At 36.2% G+C, this 22,778-nt stretch overlaps 1 protein-coding gene across 2 annotated transcripts; it reads left to right on the forward strand.

Moving 5' to 3' along the window:
* The first annotated feature begins 244 nt into the window (after positions 1–244).
* On the forward strand, positions 245–21,608 carry LOC145765469 (nuclear receptor subfamily 1 group D member 2-like). Of its 2 annotated transcripts, XM_082577296.1 has the most exons (11): positions 245–328; positions 2,318–2,412; positions 5,380–5,524; positions 5,642–5,711; positions 5,847–7,146; positions 10,228–10,311; positions 16,333–16,479; positions 17,056–17,155; positions 18,099–18,209; positions 18,424–18,738; positions 20,677–21,608. In XM_082577296.1, exons 1-10 carry the CDS (start codon positions 259–261, stop codon positions 18,723–18,725), a joined length of 2,424 nt encoding a protein of 807 aa, XP_082433422.1. In that variant the 5' UTR covers positions 245–258; the 3' UTR covers positions 18,726–18,738; positions 20,677–21,608. The 2 variants fall into 2 exon arrangements, with proteins under 2 accessions (XP_082433422.1, XP_082433421.1); XM_082577295.1 differs by having other exon boundaries at positions 18,424–21,608.
* The last annotated feature ends 1,170 nt before the right edge of the window (positions 21,609–22,778 follow it).

Below are 22,778 nucleotides of genomic sequence, written 5' to 3' on the forward strand. Positions count from 1 at the left end.
TATTGCAGATGAACGAAAGGTGGAAGTTGTTGCGTATGGTAGGCTAATTCAGAACTAACCATATTCGAATTTATGTCTGATCAGTGATCACCAAGATACCAAACAAAGACAAAAATCTATACCATTAGCGGTATCATGTTAAGTTCAATAACCAGCATATAATTTTTTTAGGTTTTTCAATCAAAACGTAGCAAGTGTCGTTCATAGCGTGATTTAAAACTTTTGCTTTTCATTATTGTCGCATGTCATTCCAACGTCATGTCTTCGTCATCGATAGATGATGTCACAGTTGATTTGATTGAAGAAAGAAGACCAAAACTTAAAACAAGTAAGATATACATTTGAGTTTTGTATTCGGGTTTATCAACTGCATCTTTGAAAACAGCAATTTGAAGTTGGTAATAATTGTTACCAGCCTGGAAATTGCCTATGTTGTATTTTTATTCCGGTTAATGTTTCAACATAATTTGTTTGCCTGGCAAAGCAATAAAAACTTAAAGCATTACTAAAACCCAAAATCGCTAGTACTGTGTGAAAAGCATTGCTAATTTTTTAGTTACTTTAATCTCTCCAATCGTTGCAAACGAAAGCAATGATGTTAGATATTTTAATTAAAAATGATTTGACCCCAGAAATAGAATAATAATCTTAACTAATAATTTTAAATTATAAATTGTTTGGGAACATGATGCACCCTTTCACATCTAACTTTTTTTTTAAAAGTTAGCTGCGAGATGAAGTGACTGCGTTAAACTGACGGTCACTCCATAGGTTGCTGGTTCGCCTCTTACCGAAAGAATAGACTTTGTTTTGGCAAGACATTTAATGTCACAGCTGTCTAAAAATGATTTAACTGAACTGATAGCAGTGTAGTCTTGCGTGACTTTCCTCAATTTTTTGTGTTGTGTCTGTATGTTGTTTTTTTTTTTGTTTTTTTTTTCAATAAATTTTGCTGTATGTTGTTTCAACTGAAGCAAAACAAAACTAAGGAGAGTAAAAAAAAATTAAAAAGTAAAATTTTTATCCATTGGAATAGTTATAATAATGATGCAAAGCAGAACTCGAAAGAGCAGATATTTTCCTTCAGAAATATAGCCTAAGTATTTTGTGAGATCATCTGACACCGTTCTATCTTGAACATGCTTTTAATTTTCATGCTCAAATTTTTAGGGTAACGACAAGAAAAAGAGTAGTTTGAAATTTTGGTCAATTATGCCAATTAATTGGTGACGTGACGTTATGGTGACGTATTGACGTTACGACGAATTTACTGTCTGTGTAGAGTTGGTTCTGTTGTTTCATGTTATAAACTATTTTGTATGGTTTCAAATTCTGACGGATCATACCAATTAATTGTACTTAACAGACAATGTTTAAAGCTGCTGTCTGCGTGGAATTATTACTAGTACTGTTTTGTAATATTTTTTTTTATTGTTACAAATTGCAGGCCATTTTGGTTTATTTAGTTTTTCCTGTTGTTGGTAACGAACTTGTCACCCACATAATCTATTGCTGATGACTTTTGCCAGCAACAAAGTAATGTGAAATGATAAAGAAGTGCTAGAAAACTTAACAAACAATTTTAATAAAAAAAAATTAAAATCGAAACAACTACATTGTTACCAAGAGAAAACGATTACTGAGGGACACTCCAACTAAGTTACGGTTCATGCAAACGAAGAAAATATTATATGTCAATTATTTTTATTTTACAATGATTTAAGAATTTTAAATATTGTGCCAGTTGTTTGCTGTGTTGGGTGGCCAGTGCAAAGTTCCGGTTATTACTGAGGGAAATTTAAACGTGTATAGTCCAATTTTTAAACATTGTTATCTTTGTATATCGTTTTATAAGCGCTCTTAGAAACACTTTATATGATTTCCAGGTAATGTTTTTCTTGCAAAAAGTCATGACAGTTAATTTGAAGAAGTTTTGCATTATCACGTGTATTATAACCCTCACCTAATTATCTGTAAGAACAAACGTGATTACAAACATAATTGCACACTAATTTGGCATATCATCATCATTGACCACAACACATCCCAAAGGATAAATGACCACATGATATGCTTAAACTGGAAATTCATAAATAGGGATATTTTCTTAACACGTCGGGCAGCAAAAGGGTTTCGTTCTAAGAAAATTACCTGGCTTTATACTGGGACTATACTAGAAATTTTGCAAAGTAACAGCTGTATGTGATATTGTATTTTTACTTCATAATACAGTAATCGATTTAAAGCTGTTGGTAATTAATCAATGCATCTTACGATTACGACGACTAGAATTATCTTATCCTACAATGCGTTGCAGTGACTACAATGAACGAATTGCAACTTCTTTGCAAAGTATGCGGCGATAAAGCATCGGGCCTGCACTATGGAGTATATTCTTGCGAAGGCTGTAAAGTAAGTCAAATGTAAAGTAAAGACTTACAACGCCATGTAGGATTAACCCCAGTTTTGGGTTAGTAGCTTATCAGCATTCAGTCTTGCATAAAAGGTGATGTTTGTAAACTTATTTTTTCTTCAAATATTATTAAGTTAAGCTTGGCTGCGTCACTGGGGAGAAGATAGCGTTTCTATGACGTTCAAAGCAAGGTTGCCAGATGTTTTCAAAGTTCCAACCCAATTGGTACTGAAAAGCTGTTCAATCGTCACAAGTGATGAAAATTGGGCCTAAATTATAAAATTCGCGAAGTATAGTCAAAATTAAAAACATTTTGGTGAAAATGGAACGAAACTAAAAGAAAAAAAATCGCAACTGCTAAAATTTTTCTGCGATTCCAAAACAAAGACTTGCCAAATTCCGCGGAAAATCGCGGAACTGGCAACTCTGGTTCAAAGAGGCGAAGGTTCGACGACACCTATGCACGATGTTAAAAAACTTATGGTTAGGTGCATCAACACGGGATCTTTTGAGCGACCGATTAAGCCAAACGTTTGATTAGTTAATCGAGAATCAGTTTGGACAAAGTTCATCTGTGGATCAGTAATCGGCGATTCTAAACAGCGGATTATGCTTGGTACATGATGCACAAGAGGAAAACAGTCCACGAACTAAACGTTTAATCGGTCGATTTGCTTAATTTATCAATGATCTACTATTGGTGGATCCAACCTTTGAAGGTTAATACAAAGATTAACTTTTTTACCTTAATCTTCAACCATACCTGATGCGACAAAGGCGTTGAATACACACAGATGCTTGATTAAAACTATGAAAACCGGGTTCAAAAGCCACCTAATAAGCTGATAGTGAAATGCGGTTTACCTCTGCTCAGGGAGGTAACATATAGAGTAAAGGCAATTTTTGAACGGCGATCATACGGAAACCAAATCAACCACTTTTAAAATTTATGGTATTTGTGACTTTCGAGCATTTGGGTTCGTATGCTAGTTTACATCATGTGAATTGTTTCATGGCGATTAGAAACTGGGTATTTACGCGAAAAAAATTTTTCGAACTGATCAACAAGTGACCATTGTACAATGCAGTAATTATCTCGTGTCTCCTGTAGAAAAACAATTTAATCTTTTGTGGTTTTGTGTAGTAACCTGGTAAAAACTTCACGTTTTTTTCAAGAAATGGTCATTCGTTCAAATACACTCATATTATTTGTGTATTTATTAGTTATTGTAACGCAAAAGTCCACTATATTGACGTTACATCGGACACAAAACCTGCTGATGTAATTAAGTAGAAGATACTTATGTGATGTCTATCAAAAACGAAGTCACGATATATATTCGAAACATTTAAAGAAAATAAGCCTACAACTGATCTGCATAAGCGGGTTAAACGTTTTTAACTAACAAAAATTCGATGCATTTCATATAGAAGTTTGTTGTTTTTGTTCTGTTCGCTATTTCTGATATTGACCATGAGTGATCACTGCACGTTGCCATGTCATTTCAATCCAGTAGGTAAAAGGTTACTAGGGTGCAGTGCTAATTTTTTGACTAGCTTGCCAGTAGCATCAATATAATACGAGAGATAGCGGAAACAATGGGGTACCACAAGACTGACTATTAAATGGCGGTTTGGCTTTTTGTCACGATCTTCATTAATTTAACCCTTTAATCATAGTGTAATAATCTTTTATATTAATGAGTAACATATTTTTAAAGAGGAAACGGCTATTATCGCTTTACTTTAAAACCTAAAACCAGTAGCCAGCTGTGTCCTGGTTTTAACATGACATTTTTGTCATTAAAATGTCAAGAAACATATTCCTGACAAGGAGTGTAGTTCCACAAAATTAAGTTGAATGTTTTGTTCAAGTGATAAAAAGACCATTGTACAAAATATGTTTACGGGTAATGAGTGGATCCATGCTCTCAGATAGCAAAATTCGCCATTTTTACATTGATTTAACGTCTGCCGACGTGGTGCCTGCTACTATAGCTACTATAAGTGCAACGTTAAGCGATGATGAAGCGATGTACTAAGGCAACTTTTGCTGCCTGAAGTAAAACATAATACGGATAAATCATACTCGCAAAGGGCTTGTGTGTTACAATTGAAATCTAACCTAGCCGCTCTGGGCAAGCCGAGTGTTCTACTTGGTCTTGGACTTTTTTATAGAAGTCTAAATTCACAAGTTTTTCTATCGATGTTAAACACCTGACTCGTGTGTAATTGATTTCTCTTCTCAAAAACGTTTCATAACGTTAAAGAATTTCATTAATAACTACCCAGGCAGCAAATCAGCAAAGCGACTGAGATTTGCTGACTGGGTAGGTATTTGTAAAGGGATCAATCCTATCTTTTCTCGAACCTTCCACCAGAAGCTAGAAGTTTTAAAATTTTTAAATAAAGATTAGGAGTACTATTAAAAATAGAAGGACTTAGCATTACCCTAAAATATATCAGAATAAAAATGCCAACTTAGCAAAACAGTGCATTAAAGTACTGACGCCAAAGCGAGATTTGTTTGCAAAAAGTGACACATGATTTTACATGCCAAGCCTGGCATATTATCTCCGGGTATCGGAGAAACAAAAAGAAAAGCAATTAGTGGAAAAAAATGAGAGGAAAACTTTGGCCCGGATGGTAAATTTTGGATGGTAAACTTTGGCTCGGAGATAGCATATTGATGGTAAATTTGATTATACAAAATATTTTTTCTCAAAGCAAGGATATAATGTCGAAACGTCGTTGATAAATTGATATGGAAACTTCTCCATGACTTATTCAGTATCAATTAGATTTTTTATTTTTTTACGAATAGTGTGTGTAAACTATTTAAAATTATTCAAAGTAGGCCGGCTGAGACCGTAGCCATTCCATATCTCGGCCTAATCTTAAGGTAGTGAAAAATTATGTTAATAGGCCTTTCCTTTTTAAAGGATATTCACAAAATGATTTTTCAGGGCTTTTTCCGAAGAACCATTCACCAGCAAATAAGATACAGAGCTTGTGTGCTTGACAACGCATGTCACATTACCAAGAACAACAGAAACAGATGTCAAACATGCAGATTTCGGAAGTGCATAGATGTTGGAATGTCTAAAGACGGTAAAAAAGTTTAACTGTTGTATTTCGTTGAAACAGTAATCCTGATTAAAAACGGCTAGTTAAATCACATTTTTACAATAAACTTAATACAGTTGTTTGAGACATGAATTTTTTCAGCTGTCAAATATGGAAGAATCCCTAAGAAAATAAAAGCAAGACTGATGGCCGAAATGATGGCATTGAAAAGGTAAGTTGCCCGAAAAACAAATAAGATTAAAGTTGTCATAAATTTATGTGAAAACAAGTAGGATCACAGTTGTCAGAAATTGAATCCAAGTCCAGCTTCTATTTACCAAATCTTCTGATTTAAATTCTTTTACAGCAATGCAGGAGAAAGCAGCACATCTCACAACATGGAAGATCATTCTTCTGACGAGGACCAGAGCGGCACTGGAAGAATCAGTTCAGTACAAGATGAAATAGCTACAAAATTTGGGCAAGAGAGGAGAAATGAAAAGGGGGAGAAACGTCACCAGCGCTATTCTGAGTCTCGTGAAGCAGGTCATGCTATGGATTCAATCAATGTCTCTGGTCAGAATCGCTTAATCAAGCCATTTGGAGATGGATATAGACCGGAGTCTGTACCGGAAAAAAACTGCTTGGCAAGACGAAAGGTTGTGTCTTCAGACGAAGTATTTCCACTAAATCTTTCTCCTTCAAGAATTGGGTCCCCCCCAGCACTCATTCCAGTGAATTCGGTATCTTCGACGCAGCGTTACTTCGAGAACAATTCTTACGCAACAAAAGAGTTCGTAAAAAACACATCAAGCAAGCGCCGTGCTATGTTTAGTTCATCATCGCCTTTGGACCAACAAAGCGATCGTGAACTGTCTTTCCAACGAAGATTTTCATCTTCACCATCTGACAGAGAGCCTGTCCCAAAGCGAATGAAACCATCAAACAGAGTTTACAGGTCTGTGTCTGACTCAAGCCCAAACAAAAATGGCTATCATCCGTATGGATATTCTTGTTCTCCATATGCTTTTCCCAGCTTGTTGTACTCTGCCAACCTTAATCAGCAAAGGATAGAACTGAAGTCAGAACAACGACAACCAGTTCCGCTTTTGAATACCTCAGTGTCACCCACAAGTTCTGGCATACAGCAGCAAAGCAAGGCACCTCCTTCATCCATCATTTCTACCAGCAGCTTTAACCAACAGAAAACAGAAGAGAAGAGAAAAATGGCCGTTGAAACACCATCTCCAAATGAGGGCTCTCTTAGATTATGGGCCGGTGCCGACCGCTTTAAGCTTAAGAATCCCTTGTTTTCTTATCCACACCAGTATGTCTTTGATCCGGCCACCCTTACTTCTATCTCAGGTGCTTATCCACAGCTGTTTCTTTCCATGCCAAAACAGATGCTTCCCGCACAACAACTCTTGTCCTTCTGCCAGATGGCGGCGCCTCTTACTCCCCCTTCAAATGCCTTATCTACAAATGGAAGAAATGCAAAGGATTTCGTCTTTCCTAACGCCTACAAATCTCCCCTCCAGAACCTAGGAAGTCGCGTGACGTCTTCGTCTTCGCCAGATAGTGGTTGTGACGAAATTAACAATGAACTAGAAGGGGATTCGAACCTGTCGTCTGCAGGATCTCTGACGTCAGATTTGGCGGAAAACAAGGCAAGTAGCATGTTTAGTTTTATCAAAGAATTAGGCACGCAAGATTGAACAATGCTCTAATATGCGTAAGCCGCACCCTAAGAAAGGAAAGATGATAAATCAATAGGGCTGTGTTTTATTATCTTCGTGTGTTAACGCTACTTGTGAATTAAATTAGAGACATCGCATTAAACGAAACTTCACCTATCAGTTTGCACTTGTAGGGTCAATTTATTATTTTTAATCTGAATATTAAACCTCATGCAAACTTGGCGTCAACCAGAAACTTCACACTGTTTCAAAACTAGTTTATAAGTCCGACAGAGGCTTTGAAAAATACAATATGTATATTGATTGAAAACGAACTTTACAAGTCTCATATAAACTACAAAAATTCGACAAACCACACTAGCAGAGATTTTAAATAACAGAATGTGCCAGAGTCTAGAATGCGTAAATTAGACCTCCACAACAATGACAAAACTCACCACCTTCCCAAATCACATCATGAGAAGCATGACCAACAAAAGGCTACTTGACCACATGAAAATAGAAGACTTATTGACTATAACGAAGCTGAACCTAATTACAGTAAAAATAAAATCAAAAATTCTAAAACTTTTCGGCCATACTAAAAGATCAAAATACGGAGTCAGCAAAACCTGCATGGAAGGTAAAGTTAACGGAAAGACAAAAAGAGACAGACTACAAAGACGATGACATGACAACATACAGACATAGACCGAACTCAACTAAAAGCCGTTACTCATGGAAACAGATAACCCATGTTGATGCCCAATCTGCTGCAAGCGAAGATGGCGATTGAATGTAAGGTGCCAGATGAACCCAAAATTGAATAAAGTTCCAAAAATATTTAATAAGAACTGCTTGAACAAACTATCTGTGTCCACAAATGAGGCAAGATTTGGCCCCTCCAGCGGACTAACTTTTTACAATACCACCTCTTTAGTAGAAATAAATGAACTTTTACGATATACAAAGAATTACTTGACAATGTAATAATGAAGACTACGCCATACTATAACTCCCATATGCAAAAGTAGTATCATTACAGACTTGTTTTGGAAGAGAACAAAACCTATTGATCTCATTCTTAATCGCTACATTCATAGTGCAATTATGCTCATAGGCGCTGTACACGATAATGGTGAGACTAAACAAGTAAACATGTAGTCTTTATACACTTGAGAAGATTTTGATGTCTGCAAACATATTTAGGTATTGGCATATGACCACTTAAAAGATGAGCCCAATGCTAATATGGTGGCACGTTTCAGAAGCTGTGTATGTTGAAAATAGTGTGATGGTTTTCATATATCTGTAAACATCAATAGCAAAATTCTGTTACTTTTCGATAATTTTAAGATCGACCACTCATTCTATAAATTTTCTGAAACGCAGCTGTTTTATAAAATTAATTTTTATTATTCGGTTTACCTGATAACGGTCCGAATGTGCCCAATATCCGGATAATAAAAATTAAACGTCTGCTGAAGGATGCGGTTGGCATTAAGACTTTTTGAAATCTTTTTGTTTGCTCCTCAATACAAAAGTTTCTTATTGTTCAACATTTTATTTTTCAAAGAAATGTCCAAATCAATCTGAAGTAGAATTTGTTGGTTCTGCGTGGGATGTGAATGTAAAATCCGCACGTTTCGACAAATAAATCTGCTTCTACAAAAAATTGCCCAAGGAAACCAAATTAATATTTCAAAAGTTGCAATGTAGACACATTGCATCAGACACATAGCACTGAAACGTTTAAAAGTATTTCATCGCCATTCGCCACGTAAGTGCGGCTAGTATACCAACATCGGCTTGTGTGTTGCAAGGGAGTTCTTAGTACTGCAGCAAGAAATCAGCAAACTTTTTGCACGAATTTCTTCCAGATTTCATTAATTATCCTATTTACCGTGTAACCTCAAACATATTTATAGCATCGTGAAGTGTCAAAACTAAGCCGTTTGATTGCACTGCCAGACGACCACCCTCTTTCAAGCATGACATTATTATGATATAATCAAACGTTAGAATGATGAAAAGAGCGAAACCTTTATCTGGCAAATTATTCTCTCTTGGGTGATAGTGATGGCATGCTTTTTTTCCGTAGCGTATCATTTGGCAAAGAATAATTAGGTTAAGGCATGAATATGAAACCGCAAGAATATATTAGTTTGCTTTCACTAGCAGTATCGTTGTGTACTCAATGTTTTACAAACGTAGTTTTTTTCGCTGGTAGTGTTTGAGTTTCTAGTGTATGCACTTTGTGTAGAAGTGCAATTTTCCCTAAAGTACACATTTACTAAAAAGCTAGCTAAAAACCCTGACTCATGGAAGCATATAACCCATGTTGATGCGCAATCTGCTGCAAGCGGAGACGGCGATTGAATAGACATATTTACAGCCATTCTAAACACGTTTGTGACACATCAAGATCAAAACGAAACATGTTTCCAATTCATGGCACACTGCTCTGAGTTAGAATAGTTTTTGGTGAGAACCTACACAGAAACTGTGCAGTGTGAAAGAAAACCTTTTCTACCAATTGAAAATCACATTCGTAACATGAAAGATCAAAAGGGATATTTTGTTACTTTGTCCGGTCTAGGATGAAAAAAGAAATTTGTACAAAATTGCACAATTGATAGACACAAACGGTTTTTCCACATTTTTAAAGACTTTTTAATTTATGTTCACTCAACTATATAGTCTTATAATACACAAAATGCACAAACTTTTTAAGTTTTACGTTTGTATCCGTGCTACTTGCCTTAATATGTAGGCAACATAACCACGTTCTGTTTATGCACGTTATCACGTAGGCTTCACCACGTTTTTTTCGTTGGTCAGTAATTGCAGCCGGTGGCTCTATTTCTTTTTCTTGTTGAACGCGTTATCGACGAAGAATTAATAACCTGCACCTTTTTCACTTGCGAATTTTGTAATTTTACAATTAAATAAAGTTTAACTAAATAGCTTTAAAATTTTGTTTGAATTTTTTTACAGTATAGCAAGTAAAATGCTGATCCATCAATTGTCTTTTGCTTTCAACAAATTAATTGTACTTTGGCTTTGTTGTAGTTTGTTCAGCAAATACTTGCCGCCCATCGGAGGACGTGCCACATCAGCAAATACGCTTTATTCCTTTCTTCGAGTCAATGTCATGTGAGTATGAATTAAGGACCGTTTACACCCAACCAAACCAACTTAAAGCAGTGGATTTGATCATTACACGTTACAAAAACGTATAGTTTTTTCAATAAAGCGACTCTCATCTTTCCGATAAAGTGAAAAACGTAAAATGCGGGATCTTTCTTCTGTTCATTTGAAAAGTGCAAAAGAGCCTGAAGGTTCAGCTTAGTTTAGGAATTGCGTCATTTTCGCTTTCCACAAACACGTGGAAGGGAAAGCGTGGAAAAAGTTAATTGACCACAATACAAGTCCTTAGTTGATACGACAACGCCTTGACAGAGACAAACAACAGAACGACCAAGAGGTTGTTTTTTCATCATTGCTTTGAGTGGTCGTGTTCGATTCCAGGTCGGGTTGGAAAAAAACTTTCAGAACATAAAAAGACTGTTCACCAAGCATCCTATTATAAACTGTCTTGCCTTCCCTTGATGACTAAAGATTAGGCTGCCATACCTCAAGATGGTGAAAACACTCGCCAGCTTGATTTCAGCCGTTTTGTCAGTCAGTGAGATTGTATTTTCAAGCGGCTGAAACAAGTAAAACCTACCTTGTTTGACCTTGTTAACCCAGCAAATTGGCACACCGCAGAAATAGATTGATAAATATTAAATATGTCAATACCGTTACCTGTTTCAGTTTAGTTGGCTTTTTTTCTAATCATCAAAACATCATCATTATTATGTTCCTTCCTGATGATGATGGCTATCATTTGTTTCTTTGTTTCTTTTACCTTTGTTTCTTTTGTTGTTTCTTTGTTTATTCTGCCTTTGTTTCTTTTACCGTTTATCTTTCCTTCTATTAATGATCTTTGTAGCGAGTTTTGACTTATTGTGTCTCTGAAATCATTACAACAAAAACAATATATGCCAAACAAAACAGAGGTTTACGAAAAGTAGAAGCGACAAAAACGCAGACGTTATAAAACATGCTTGATATCAAAACTGAACAATCAGTTTAAAATATGGCACGGTCGCAGCACCTTTAGTCCCTCAACAAAGTCAGTGGTGCTGACCGACGAATCATCGAAGATGAAGCGGGTTATTATGTTCCAAGTCTTGTGGTAGAATAGTAACCTATGTAATATACCAGAACAGGCCCGGATTTAGGGGGAGGCAGAGGGTGCAGGTACCCCGGGCCCCCCGACTTTTGAAGGGCTCCCCAACGTGGAAAAATGTGATTTTATGTTATTATTATTTTTTTTCTTCCAGTCTTTGAAGTTTTGTGCAAAATACTGTACTGTGCTGGATTAATGCTACTTCAGGCGTAGAGGCAGTCTTTCGCGCCGTAGGCGCGAAAAAATTTTTTGCGCGGGGGGGCACCTTGATCTAAAAGTCCCCCGGGCCCCTATCAGCTAAATCCGGCCATGAACCAGAATATCGTTAGGAAATTGTTTCAATTGTTTCAGTTACTTTCAAAGTAGGACAGGTTGTGTTCTTTCTTGGGAAAATTGCTAAAAAGTTGTTTTTACACCCATCAGTGACACGACGACAACAAGTAAAGCCATAACAATATCAGAATTAGCAAAGGACAACGGATTTGAACACAAACTCATTATAGATAACAAATATTTGCAAGAGACGTGTTCTAGGGGGTACGTGCATACTGATTCATTCAAATTAAATATAAAATGGCGTGAGAAGCCATAGCTTAGTTACCGGACTTCTCACATTTTGGATTGAAGATGGTTCGTACTTTTCAATCATTCTAGGAAGGTTGTGCGAAAACTAGTTGGTAATTTCAAAATGGCCCCAACAAGGAAAGCGATTGAGAACCACTGATATAAAAAAAAAATTGCAAAATTAAATGTATTCCCGTAGCAGAGTATAATAAAACATGGTAGCAATCCCATACAGAAAGACAAGCCCTTTTACACTTTACGTCTGTAGACCGTGAATTTTTCTGCTTGGAAAAGACATGTGCTTTGTCCTTTAATGGCCTATGTCCCGCCACGTCATGCCGAAATAAGACACAATTTTATCACATGCATTGCACAACAAGAAGAATTTAATTTAGTAAACACCAAGACAACAGGAAGAATTGTAATAGGAAGTGAGAACAACAGGTAAAATTGAATTCAGTGGACCGCATAACAAAAAACCATCCTCAGATCAACTTTTCATGGCGTCATTAAGCGCCACCATGACGCAGGCGTGTATACTTCCAGTGGGCATTGAACAAACGCTGTTTGTGCCATCATACAGGTGTTTTCACCACTACATCTCACAGCAGACAACAAAACAGGACAGAAGATAAACCGCGAAACCTACTCAACTCATCAATGTAAGATTTGCGGTAAAATCGCCATTTTGATCTGACGGACATCCAATATAAAATGACTATGCATGAGACATATCAAAGCAGCAGCTTAACAGATATTTTAAGTGCTTGACTAAGTTTTGTCACGTTCATTCGTTTAGTAAGACCAAAGGCCAATGCAAGCAAAGTTAATATTGCTGGATATAATGAAATATCAATCGTGTGAGAAAGAATCATTATAATACGGTGAATCTTGGTGTTTTAAACAAGGATACTTTCATAATGGAGTAGTTTTATGATTAATCCAATAGAAATTTTGAAATCCCTCTTGAACACAAACATACTTTTATGACTCTATTTTAATTATTAAACGTGCAAAGACGCTTTGGTCTCTATTGATTTATATATTTTCAAATGCATAAAGATGTCATCTGCTGGGTTTTATCCAGAGCTCACCCTTCTTAATTTTGCGAACATGTCAATTGTCAACACCAGTGAAGAATTTCTGAGATTCCTGTTTGTGTGTTTTTTTGTCGTTTGGAATAAGGTTATTAATGCTACGGTAATAGTAGTAGTGCTGTAGATCTATCTTTGTTGGTTATGATGTTGTTCTTCGGACGCGGCTGTATCTTTGGCAGGACACTTAAAGGCATGCCTGAAGGTGGACACGAAGATTGGCTTCCTTGCCTTTCTGTCCACTTAATCTAAATCTTCAACCACCTGGCGAAAGCCTGGATACGCAAAACAATTTTTCCTACTTTGTGTCATATTTACAACGTAATCGTGTTATGACTCCGACTTATTCTTGCTGGTTTAACCATCTCAGTGGCCGATTGGTTATCGTCTTCGGCTCAAGCCCTGGTAGGCCTGCGCTCGATTCCAGGCCGGGTCAAACCGAGGACTTTAAAAATGGTACCGATTGTGTTCTTTCTTGCATGGCGCAGTGAGGATAAGTCGGGTAATGATGTGATGACGTTATAAACGTAAACCAGATATGATATAAAACATTGAAGATGGGCCCTGTCGCTAAAAGATCATAACAGTTGTAGAGCGACAATATATAAAACTATTAATATTATAGACAGATAAAACCAAGCAACCACACGGCATTTAACATCATACAATTAGAGTGAACATAAACTATAAATTACGAACGTTTTCGGCCATACTCAAGTTAGCCCTTCTCAAGTAACGAAAATAACTGATTTTACAATTACCATTTTACAGTGGTTAAAGAAAGTCACTTCTCTACCAAAATTGTATATTAATATTATCTCACTGTTTTACGTGAGACAAGCCACAACTGACATCAACATAATATACTCACACATAACCTGTAAGTCTTTAATATGATTTTACCTGGAGATGGGCCAAGACTAAGAGCCACTGGAAGCAGAGGCAAGGACACTGACCGTTTAGTTGCTCAGGCGGTGATGGGGTTTAGCTTGTAAAGATTGATGCGTGATTAAGTTTAGTCGGCTCTGGGAAGAAATTTAAATTACATCCGGTTTTTAAAATGCGCAACCGGTGAGCATATGACCTAGGCTTTGCCTAAACACGTTCAATTTTCATAAGACTGATGTCATGAACATTTTTTCGGCCTTTCGAAATCTTACGAAATATTTTAGCAACTGCTGTTTCATTCTGTTAACCTGAACAGTTGTAATCAGCACGTTTTCAGCGTTCGATGCGCCATAAACTTCGTACGACCTGAATTTCATGAAGTTGCATATAGTCTACATTGCATTCGTGTAGAATCTTAGGTTCATCAGTTCAGTATTGGATTAGTTGGTATATTCACTTTCTCGTAGATACGAAGTTGTCGATTTTTTACTCTAATTCACCACACATTGATCTAAGACAACTAAAGAATCAATTTACCTGTATCGAAGTTTTCAGTTCAGACTTGGAGCGTTCATCAGTTGATCTGTCGGTTATTTTTTAATAAATTGACCCTCTTGATACATAAAAAAAATATTGTGACTAATTTTTTATTTCGTCTCATTCTTTCAATTCAAAACAAATCGATTTGCAAATGGCCTAAAAAGCTTTCATCACAAAAGTTATTCGTTTTGACACGATTTTTCGTCTTGTTTCGTTTCAGCAACTGAAGCGAAGGTTTTCCATCTTTTACTCTCGTTTCAAACTTTCTGAATTTCTAAAAGTAAATTTACATCGTTCATATCAGATTTTTGGACCTTATCTTATAGCCTGTATTTTCTTCACTGAATTTACCCAATTGATGGACGTAATTTATCATCTGGGGTAAATTTAACCGGTTGAAAACCTTTGAAAAAGACATTCCCTAAACACGATATTTTAGCTATACTGTTTGGGAAATGATAATTCCATAAAGTTGAAATTGTTTTAAATTGAATTAATCGCAAGCACAATACTGTATTCCGCTTTAGAAAATGCTTGTTTTTGACAGTAAATAGTTTTCGTATTTTTTACGACTTATTCTGCTTACAAATTTTTCCCGGCAGCAATCATAGCAACTGGTATCATTTGCAAAACGTCATTGACTAAAAATTATTAACTTGGTTGTATGCTGCAAAACCGAATCTTTGCAAATTGCTGAACAACAAAGTTCGTAAATTTCAACCAAAGTGATTGTCCAATGAAATAAACTAAAATTATCCAATTTTAACGTCAAGTAACAAAGATACTACGCAAGCAGCCTCATTTTTGGTCCATTGCCAAACCAGCCGATAGTAGTTAGCCTTAAACTGTCAAGCCACAGGACGGAAAAGTGATGGAGTATTTCAACTGCCACAAATGTACACGACATGACTGGCAACGTCGGGAAATAGATTGCAGCCCATTCAAAGATAAATCAGGCTTCTTGTCTCAACGTGTTCATCAATAACTTATTGAAATTCCTCAAGAAAAATATTAGAATCTAATTAATCGTATTTTCTTTTTGGGAGACCTTGGATTCGTGACTTTAAGTAATGCAATATGAAGTCATTGATATTTTGGTCGTGCACACTGTCAATACCGTTGTTTAGAATATGGAATCTAATTGGAAATATTTTTTAGAATACTGCCCCACCATACCCCCAATTACCTCTAAAACTTATAATTCTCAAGATAAGCCTTCTGGTTTGTACTGGTTCAAAGTGCAGTCCACAATCATGCTTCACGAGGAGTTACATGGAATGCAATGTCTCCGCTTAGGCTTTTGAAATTTTCACAATGCCCCCTTCCAAGCAAACAAAACGTTCATTTTTGCATCGCTTAAATGTCGCTCGATGTTGATTCGATGTAGGAACGGTGACTTTGCGGACTAGAATATATTATCAAATAGAATCTATTTGCTTATTATATTTAAATAAGGACCTTCTAATGATCCCCCTTAAGGGTGAAACAAGCTGTAGAGGTTTTAGAAAGGAATAACTATATTTGATGTAATTCGCTCTGCTTGGCTTTTTGCTTGGCATTGAGCACTTTTTGTTGTAATAGTATTTATTTTTAATTTTTTTTATGTGCACTTGACTCAATATCTGTAATGTAGGATAGTCTTTCGCAGCTTATTATTAATAGTATTTAGTATTAATAATATTTATTTATTCTTTTTATGTAAATATTTTATCTTGTAGGTGACAAACTAAACTAGCAGCCACCTCTCTTGCAGCCCCTTTGTCTCTAAATCTACACGGAGTCTTAAAGTCTTAAATCTACAGTCTTTTATAGCTTATAAAACAATCAATGTTAAAGTGTTTTATTTTATTTTAGGGTTCTGGTGACAACAATTTGCAAGATTTTGGTGAGAAGTGGTCTGCAGCAATTCGGGAAATTGTTAATTTTGCCCAACACATCCCTGGTTTTAATAAGCTGTGTCAACAAGACCAAGTTCTTCTGCTAAAAGCTGGTTTTGTTGAGGTAAGGATACCGAAAACTATGAAACTGCTCTTGAAATTTTGTTTGTTTGTTTTTTTAAACTTACAAGAACAAAATCTTATATAGTGAAACCCCGAATTGACGACCACTCCCAAGTAACAAGACCACCCTGTTACTACGGCCACTTCTGTAGTCAAAATATTAGCCTATACACCATGCATCAAAACATTTGCTACAATTTGGAAAAAATGTCACCTGCTCTGGTAACTTAATCTATAAGACTCGTAACTAAACTGGCAGAATAGAAATATTCTATTTTTGGTTAAATAATTTGGCTTGATGATCGAATAGCTTTCTGCAAAATGGCTGAAACGGTTGTTCAGACTGAATCACATAAATCAAAGCCCAAAAATCAAAAATTCATCGTATGGTTACTATAGGTACGTTCCATAACAACTTTGTATAGGTTTGCTGGACCATAAAATTAATTTCTACATTTTAGATCATGTTTACTCTTTCATTTTGTTGAACATATGCTCACGAGTGCAAATCCCTCGATAAAAGGTCATAATGGAATTATTTTTCACACTTCGTGTTGTTTATCGCTTTTTTGTTTAGGTATTTCTCGTCCGCCTCGCGTCACAATACGTCAGAAGGACAGATACGCTTAACGTTGACGCAGATAATCAGATGACCAGACAACAATTATACGGCAAAGGTAGACTGGTTGCCTGTTTATCTTTTATAAATGACTTAAAGGTTTTTATATTCAGGGAAACATGTTTCTTAAGTTTTGGAAATTATTAGTTTTCTGGCTTTCACCGAACGGAAAGCTGTTGACATCGCGCAACAGCATGAGTAGGTACATTCAAGAATTACGTCACTAATTGTTCAATTCACACTTTATCACGTGTTTTCATTAAAATAATGATATAAAAAGTTTTGGAAATGTATATCTTAAAGTAAAAACTTGTATCCCAAATATTCCAAGTATCCAAATATCCAAAAACAAGAAATTTCTTGTTTATGACCTAGATCTTGTTAATTGGCATTGCATCACTATTCCATTCAACTCTTCTGAACAGGTTACTTTCTATAGATTTCCCCTTTTCTTTCGACCTATAAATTTGAACAAAGTACATATGAACTGACATTCAATTAAAAGACGAAGTAGGTCCAATTTACAAGGTTATTTGGGTTAATGGGATTCGTCCACGATACCAAAGTTTTAGAATAACTTAACAAAATGATAAGCTAATGCTATTTTGTTTGTGTGTTATTCCACAATAATCGTTCATCGTTCAACAGAAGCTGTTAGTTACTAACAAATACTCAATTTTGTGAAGTCAAATTAATAGAAGATTTCCCACAGTTCACCTCAATCTAATACGCCTTGTCGACAAACTTGACAAAGCTTCTTCCATAATAAAACTTTTAATTGAAGAAATCCATGCTGATGTCTCTCAACCTCAGTTCTGGTTTCTCGATGTTATTGAGGATGAAAAGTTATACCCTTCGTTTAGCATGCAACCGAACGATTAAACATTATTTGAATAAGATACTGAAGAAGTCGCCTTACGGTGGCGAAAGCTTTATCAATAAACTATACAAGTTTCCGAGCCGGACTGATTTACTTTAATCAATAACTTCATTGTGTTTAGGTATGGACGATTTTATTAATGCCGTGTTTGACTTCAGCAAGACTTTTTCTAGCTTCAACTTGAACGAAACCCATCTTGCTATATATTCTGCCTTGTTGCTATGCGCCCCAGGTAATATATGCTTTCCTTTTGTTTGGAAGCGCCAAGTTGTTTACTGCTCTTGTTTTGTATGAGCAAAGTTCTTAACTTAGCAATCTGTTTGTGTTGTTTTTGAGTCTGAAGTTTTCGATGCAGTCATCGACTTACCTCGCAATTTCCCAATAAATAAGATCAATTTGTTGATAAGTTGAGTCGGATGGTCTAAATGAAGCACGTTTTTACTCAGATCGACAACACTTGAAAGACAAACCGGCTGTTGAACGTCTCAATGAACAACTCTTGACTGCCCTCTGCTGGTTCAACCAGCTCTGCCCTTCAGCGTCGCTTCCTAAGCTGTTGACAAAACTAGCTGAACTCCGAAGCCTCAACGAGACTTACTCCAATCACGTGTCATTGGCAAATGAAAACGTGGCTTCTTGTCAAAGCGACAGTGAAGATGACACTGCTAACAGCTCAGACTTAAACAGCAAAAAGACTCCCTTTGTGGCACCGTTACTGTTTGCTGAACGTAAGGTGGAGGTTGTGTGAACAAACAGAAGAGGTGAATCACCTTTTGTCAAGCTCGGCAGCTCACATAATTGCTTGTTGTGTGCTACGTCGAAGAGAAAGCATTTGCATTAGTGGGCTCATTTTCTTATGCCCTCCCCCCTCCCTTGTAAGAAGGCTTCAGCTACACCAACGAGCGCTAACCGTAAAGCCCGAGTTTTGCAAAATGACGAAAATTGCTCCCAAATGCAAAACGGCATAAGAAAATTTTTGTGCTACGGAATTTTGCCTAACCATTTAACTGCACCTGGAGTATTTTATTTCTTGCATGATTTTTGAACGCATTTGCAGCTTCATTCATGCATGGTGTTCTTTTACATATGCTTTACGCGTTTAATTGCTTGGTATTGTTATTTGCTTCATTTCAAGTTTTGATAAAATAGCACTACTTGTGATGTCAGGTTTAGGTCACACTAGATTTCCCCTACGCAAACAAACTTCATAATTATCTTACCAGCAACTAAAATGAAGGTTTTCAATCTTCATTCTTGTTTCGATTTTGTTTGAATTCTTAAAGTAAATTTATACCTTTCATATCAGATTTTTTAGGGCTTTGTCTTATAGCCTGTCTTTTCTTCACTGAATTTACCCACTTAATGGACGTAATTTAACTTCAGGGGATAAATTTAACCGGTTGAAAACCCTTAAAAAAGACATTCCCAAAACACAATATTTTAGCAACACTGCTTGAGAAACGTAAGTTCCATGGAGCTAACATAGTTTTTGTTTTTGCAAATTGCATTAATCTCAAGCTCAATATCCCGTTTTAAAAAAATGCTTGCTTTTGGCAGTGTATCGTTTTCGTATTTTTACGACTTTTTCTGCTTACAGTAAAAACTCATGTACTTGCAGTAATCGTTACGAGCGCGGGATATTTACAGTATTGATGATTTGAAAAAACATAGTTCCGAATGCAATAGTCGGTATAGACGTTCCTCATTATTTTACATAAGTCCAGTACACATTGAAGTATTTTGAGTTATACGCAATGAAAAAGTCAAGTTTAACCAACTTACATCCTATAAAAAATGAACAAAAAAAAACGTGCACATTACAAAAAACCCAACGCTTACGTTTTCAAACAACAATAATCACAAAAACCATAGCCTGCGCCACCAAAAAAATCCAATATAGTAAAATAGCTCAAATAGTTGAAGCAAGCATATGCATAAGGGCCCAGGTCTGGCAAATGAAGAAAAATATGTGATTCTGCCCAGGTCACATCACCGCAATGTTGTTCGATTTCAACCCACAGACTACATTTGCTGCTCTATCTTCATATGATGGGGTTATATGTTTTTACTATTGACCAAGTCTAAAAAATTGAGCATTCTATAAGTCATAGCATAAAACACCACTGTACTATGATGCATTTTGCTTTCTTAAGCAATGCACATTTTTGACGTTAAATTAATGTAGTAATGCATCTAGCTTACACAACATCAAGTGATTCATGATTTGTAAATTTCATCAACCAACCCTCCAGTCACATAGTGCTGGTAAGAAAAACATAATTTGCACCCAAGTTTGTGTTTAGAACTGCATCGTTCTCATTATATTAATCAACCATGAAACATTGAAATAACAGGAAGCAACATAGACTCTTTTAGCAATCTGTAACCTATCTAATTTTCATAATCGTTGAAGCGTGTGAAACACTTGATGTGGATTTCCAGATCTTCCTAAAATTTCAAAATAGCAACTCAGTGTTTCGTAAGTCATTATGTCGATAAAATGCTCTTCCTTGAAGAGTAAACAGAGAGAAGATGGAACTATATTGTTATAACAAAGTGTGAATAATGAACTATTTTGTCAAGTGATTAATTTGTCTCTAGACACTTAACTCAAATATACATTTACTGCTACTGTCTTGGTACTTAAAACCTTTATCAAGTAATAACAATCAAGTTAAAAAAATATAATATTTTATGAGTTTCAGAATTTTCGTCACCGTGATAATGGCTTTGTTAGCAATGGTGTCTATTGAGACTACTCAATAGGTGAAAAGATTAGTTCTTGGATGTTTCGCATGGATTTGAATCGAGCGGACGCGAAAGTCGCAACCAAAGAGGTTACGGCTTTCACGTCATCACCAGTGTTGAAGATATATGTACACACTGCGACTTTGTTAACGCAACAAAAGGCCAAGATCGTGATTATGGCTGCTTGGAGGTGCCACTTGGTTTGTTACATTTTGACACAAAAGTCGGTAAAATCTAGAAAAGTCTGCAGAACCCAACAAATCTGGCGGTATCTCTAGGCAGTCACGACGTGACAAAAGACCAAGATCGTGTTTCAAAAAGAACACAATCCAACAGAATCGCAAGGTATCTGTTGTTGATACCCAGAGTATTATTATGTGAGTTCTTCTTTGAGTAGAGGCATGTTGAACCACGGCTAAAGTTCCAATGTTTGTGTTTTGCATTTAATGTTGTTTTTGCTTTGTTTACGTTTTAATCTCAAAGATGTAAAAGTTTCATCCTTATAGTTCGTCACTGCATTAACAATGCTTGTCACATGCTCTCCGTCTTGTTGTATTTCTTAAATGATGTCAAGAATGTGAGCATTCCGTTTTCTTTAACCAACGTAACCAGAATTGTTGTGAAGAATTGTGTTTAACCTTTTCTGATGTAAAGTAAGAACCAGGGCAATGAATTTTGTGACCTAAAAACTTTAAATTTTGACTTTATATTTTACGTATAGTGACCTAACGATGACTTTTTACTGAATAACTACGAAGTTTAGATTGTGGTCGGTTTATAAACTGCAAACACGGCAGAAAACTCATCATATTGCTTAAGTTTGGTAGCCCTGCTGTAGATTTTTTGATGCGGTTCGTTTGTTGCGAGTTATTAAACAAGAAAAATGTACTGCAACTGTTAAAGTGATTCTTGTTTCTAAAGAGAGACCTCAGTTCGAATCTCTGACTAGTCAGCAAACGCTCCAACGCAGAGTTGTAAGCAGGTCACCATTTTTTATCAGTGAACCCGTAACTCGACTCTTAGTTAAATTCTCTGAGTGAAATATATTAGCAAAAAGCAGACTTCCCTTTCTTATTCAATGGTCTTGCCTGAATCAGGCATAGAAGTCGTAATCAGTCCAATTTTTAAGGCATTAAAACAACATGTTTCGACCTACAGGATATGTTTACCTCATAGACCTTAACACTGATACAGTGCGCTGGTTGCAGCAATTGGGGGATGCTGCTTGAATTGCTGCCTCCTAAACAAGATTCTAACACAAAATGTTTGAGAAGGCTACAATGATTGCAATGCTAGTTTTCAATTTTTGGATCGTTTACTTCATTCACAAAGACCCTTAGCACTCGCGGCGTCTGCTCATCAATAAAAACTTAAATATGTTTTATCTTGTTTCAGACTGATCAGATTTACTTCAGATTTAATCCGCCTCAGGTAGCTCAGTTGGATAAGTAACCAACTTCAAAACTGAAGAAACCTCCTGAGGAGAGTCTTTAAATAATGCGTTTCAAGGACAGCTCTCGATATGAAATAACTTACAAACAACAACACTTCAACCACCATCCGAAACTTTACTCTGTCAATCTCTAACTTATGTATTTTTCCCGAGCTGGCAAATCTATTTTCCTACAGTTGGTTTTCAAGAGTAGGCAAAGCTGGCCGTGGTATTTTGTTGTACAAACAGTAACAAAAGCAGCAGTAAAAAGACACAGTAGGTAATAAAATTGTAGTTCACAAAAAAAAATCAATGAACTAACGTTTCACTGCCATCGCGCAAGAAAATAATAAAGGAAAGCTGCAAAGTGACCACATGACAACCTTAGAGTTCCATCATCATCAGTCGCCATCTTTGCATGCAACAGTCTGCGCATCAACAAAGATTACCTATGTGCTTTGGGTGGTGATTTTTGGGCTATTTCGCCAAGTGTCGTTAAATTGCTTGTCTGCTGTACGTTTTCTCATTCCTTTGACTTTATCTTCTGTGTAAACTTTACATACTTTATACAGTAACCGAATTTTAATCTTTTAGTGTGGTCGAACAAGTTCCATAGTTGGT

Source organism: Aplidium turbinatum, chromosome 2 (assembly GCF_918807975.1).
Source record: "Aplidium turbinatum chromosome 2, kaAplTurb1.1, whole genome shotgun sequence".
Taxonomy (NCBI): domain Eukaryota; kingdom Metazoa; phylum Chordata; class Ascidiacea; order Aplousobranchia; family Polyclinidae; genus Aplidium; species Aplidium turbinatum.

Excerpts from the sequence above, each read along its gene's own strand:
- LOC145765469 (XM_082577295.1), top strand. The coding sequence starts at position 259 with ATGTCTTCGTCATCGATAGATGATGTCACAGTTGATTTGATTGAAGAA. Across the intron at positions 5,712-5,846 it reads GAAATGATGGCATTGAAAAG|CAATGCAGGAGAAAGCAGCA; the intron begins GTAAGTTGCCCG and ends ATTCTTTTACAG. Across the intron at positions 17,156-18,098 it reads ACAACAATTATACGGCAAAG|GTATGGACGATTTTATTAAT; the intron begins GTAGACTGGTTG and ends CATTGTGTTTAG.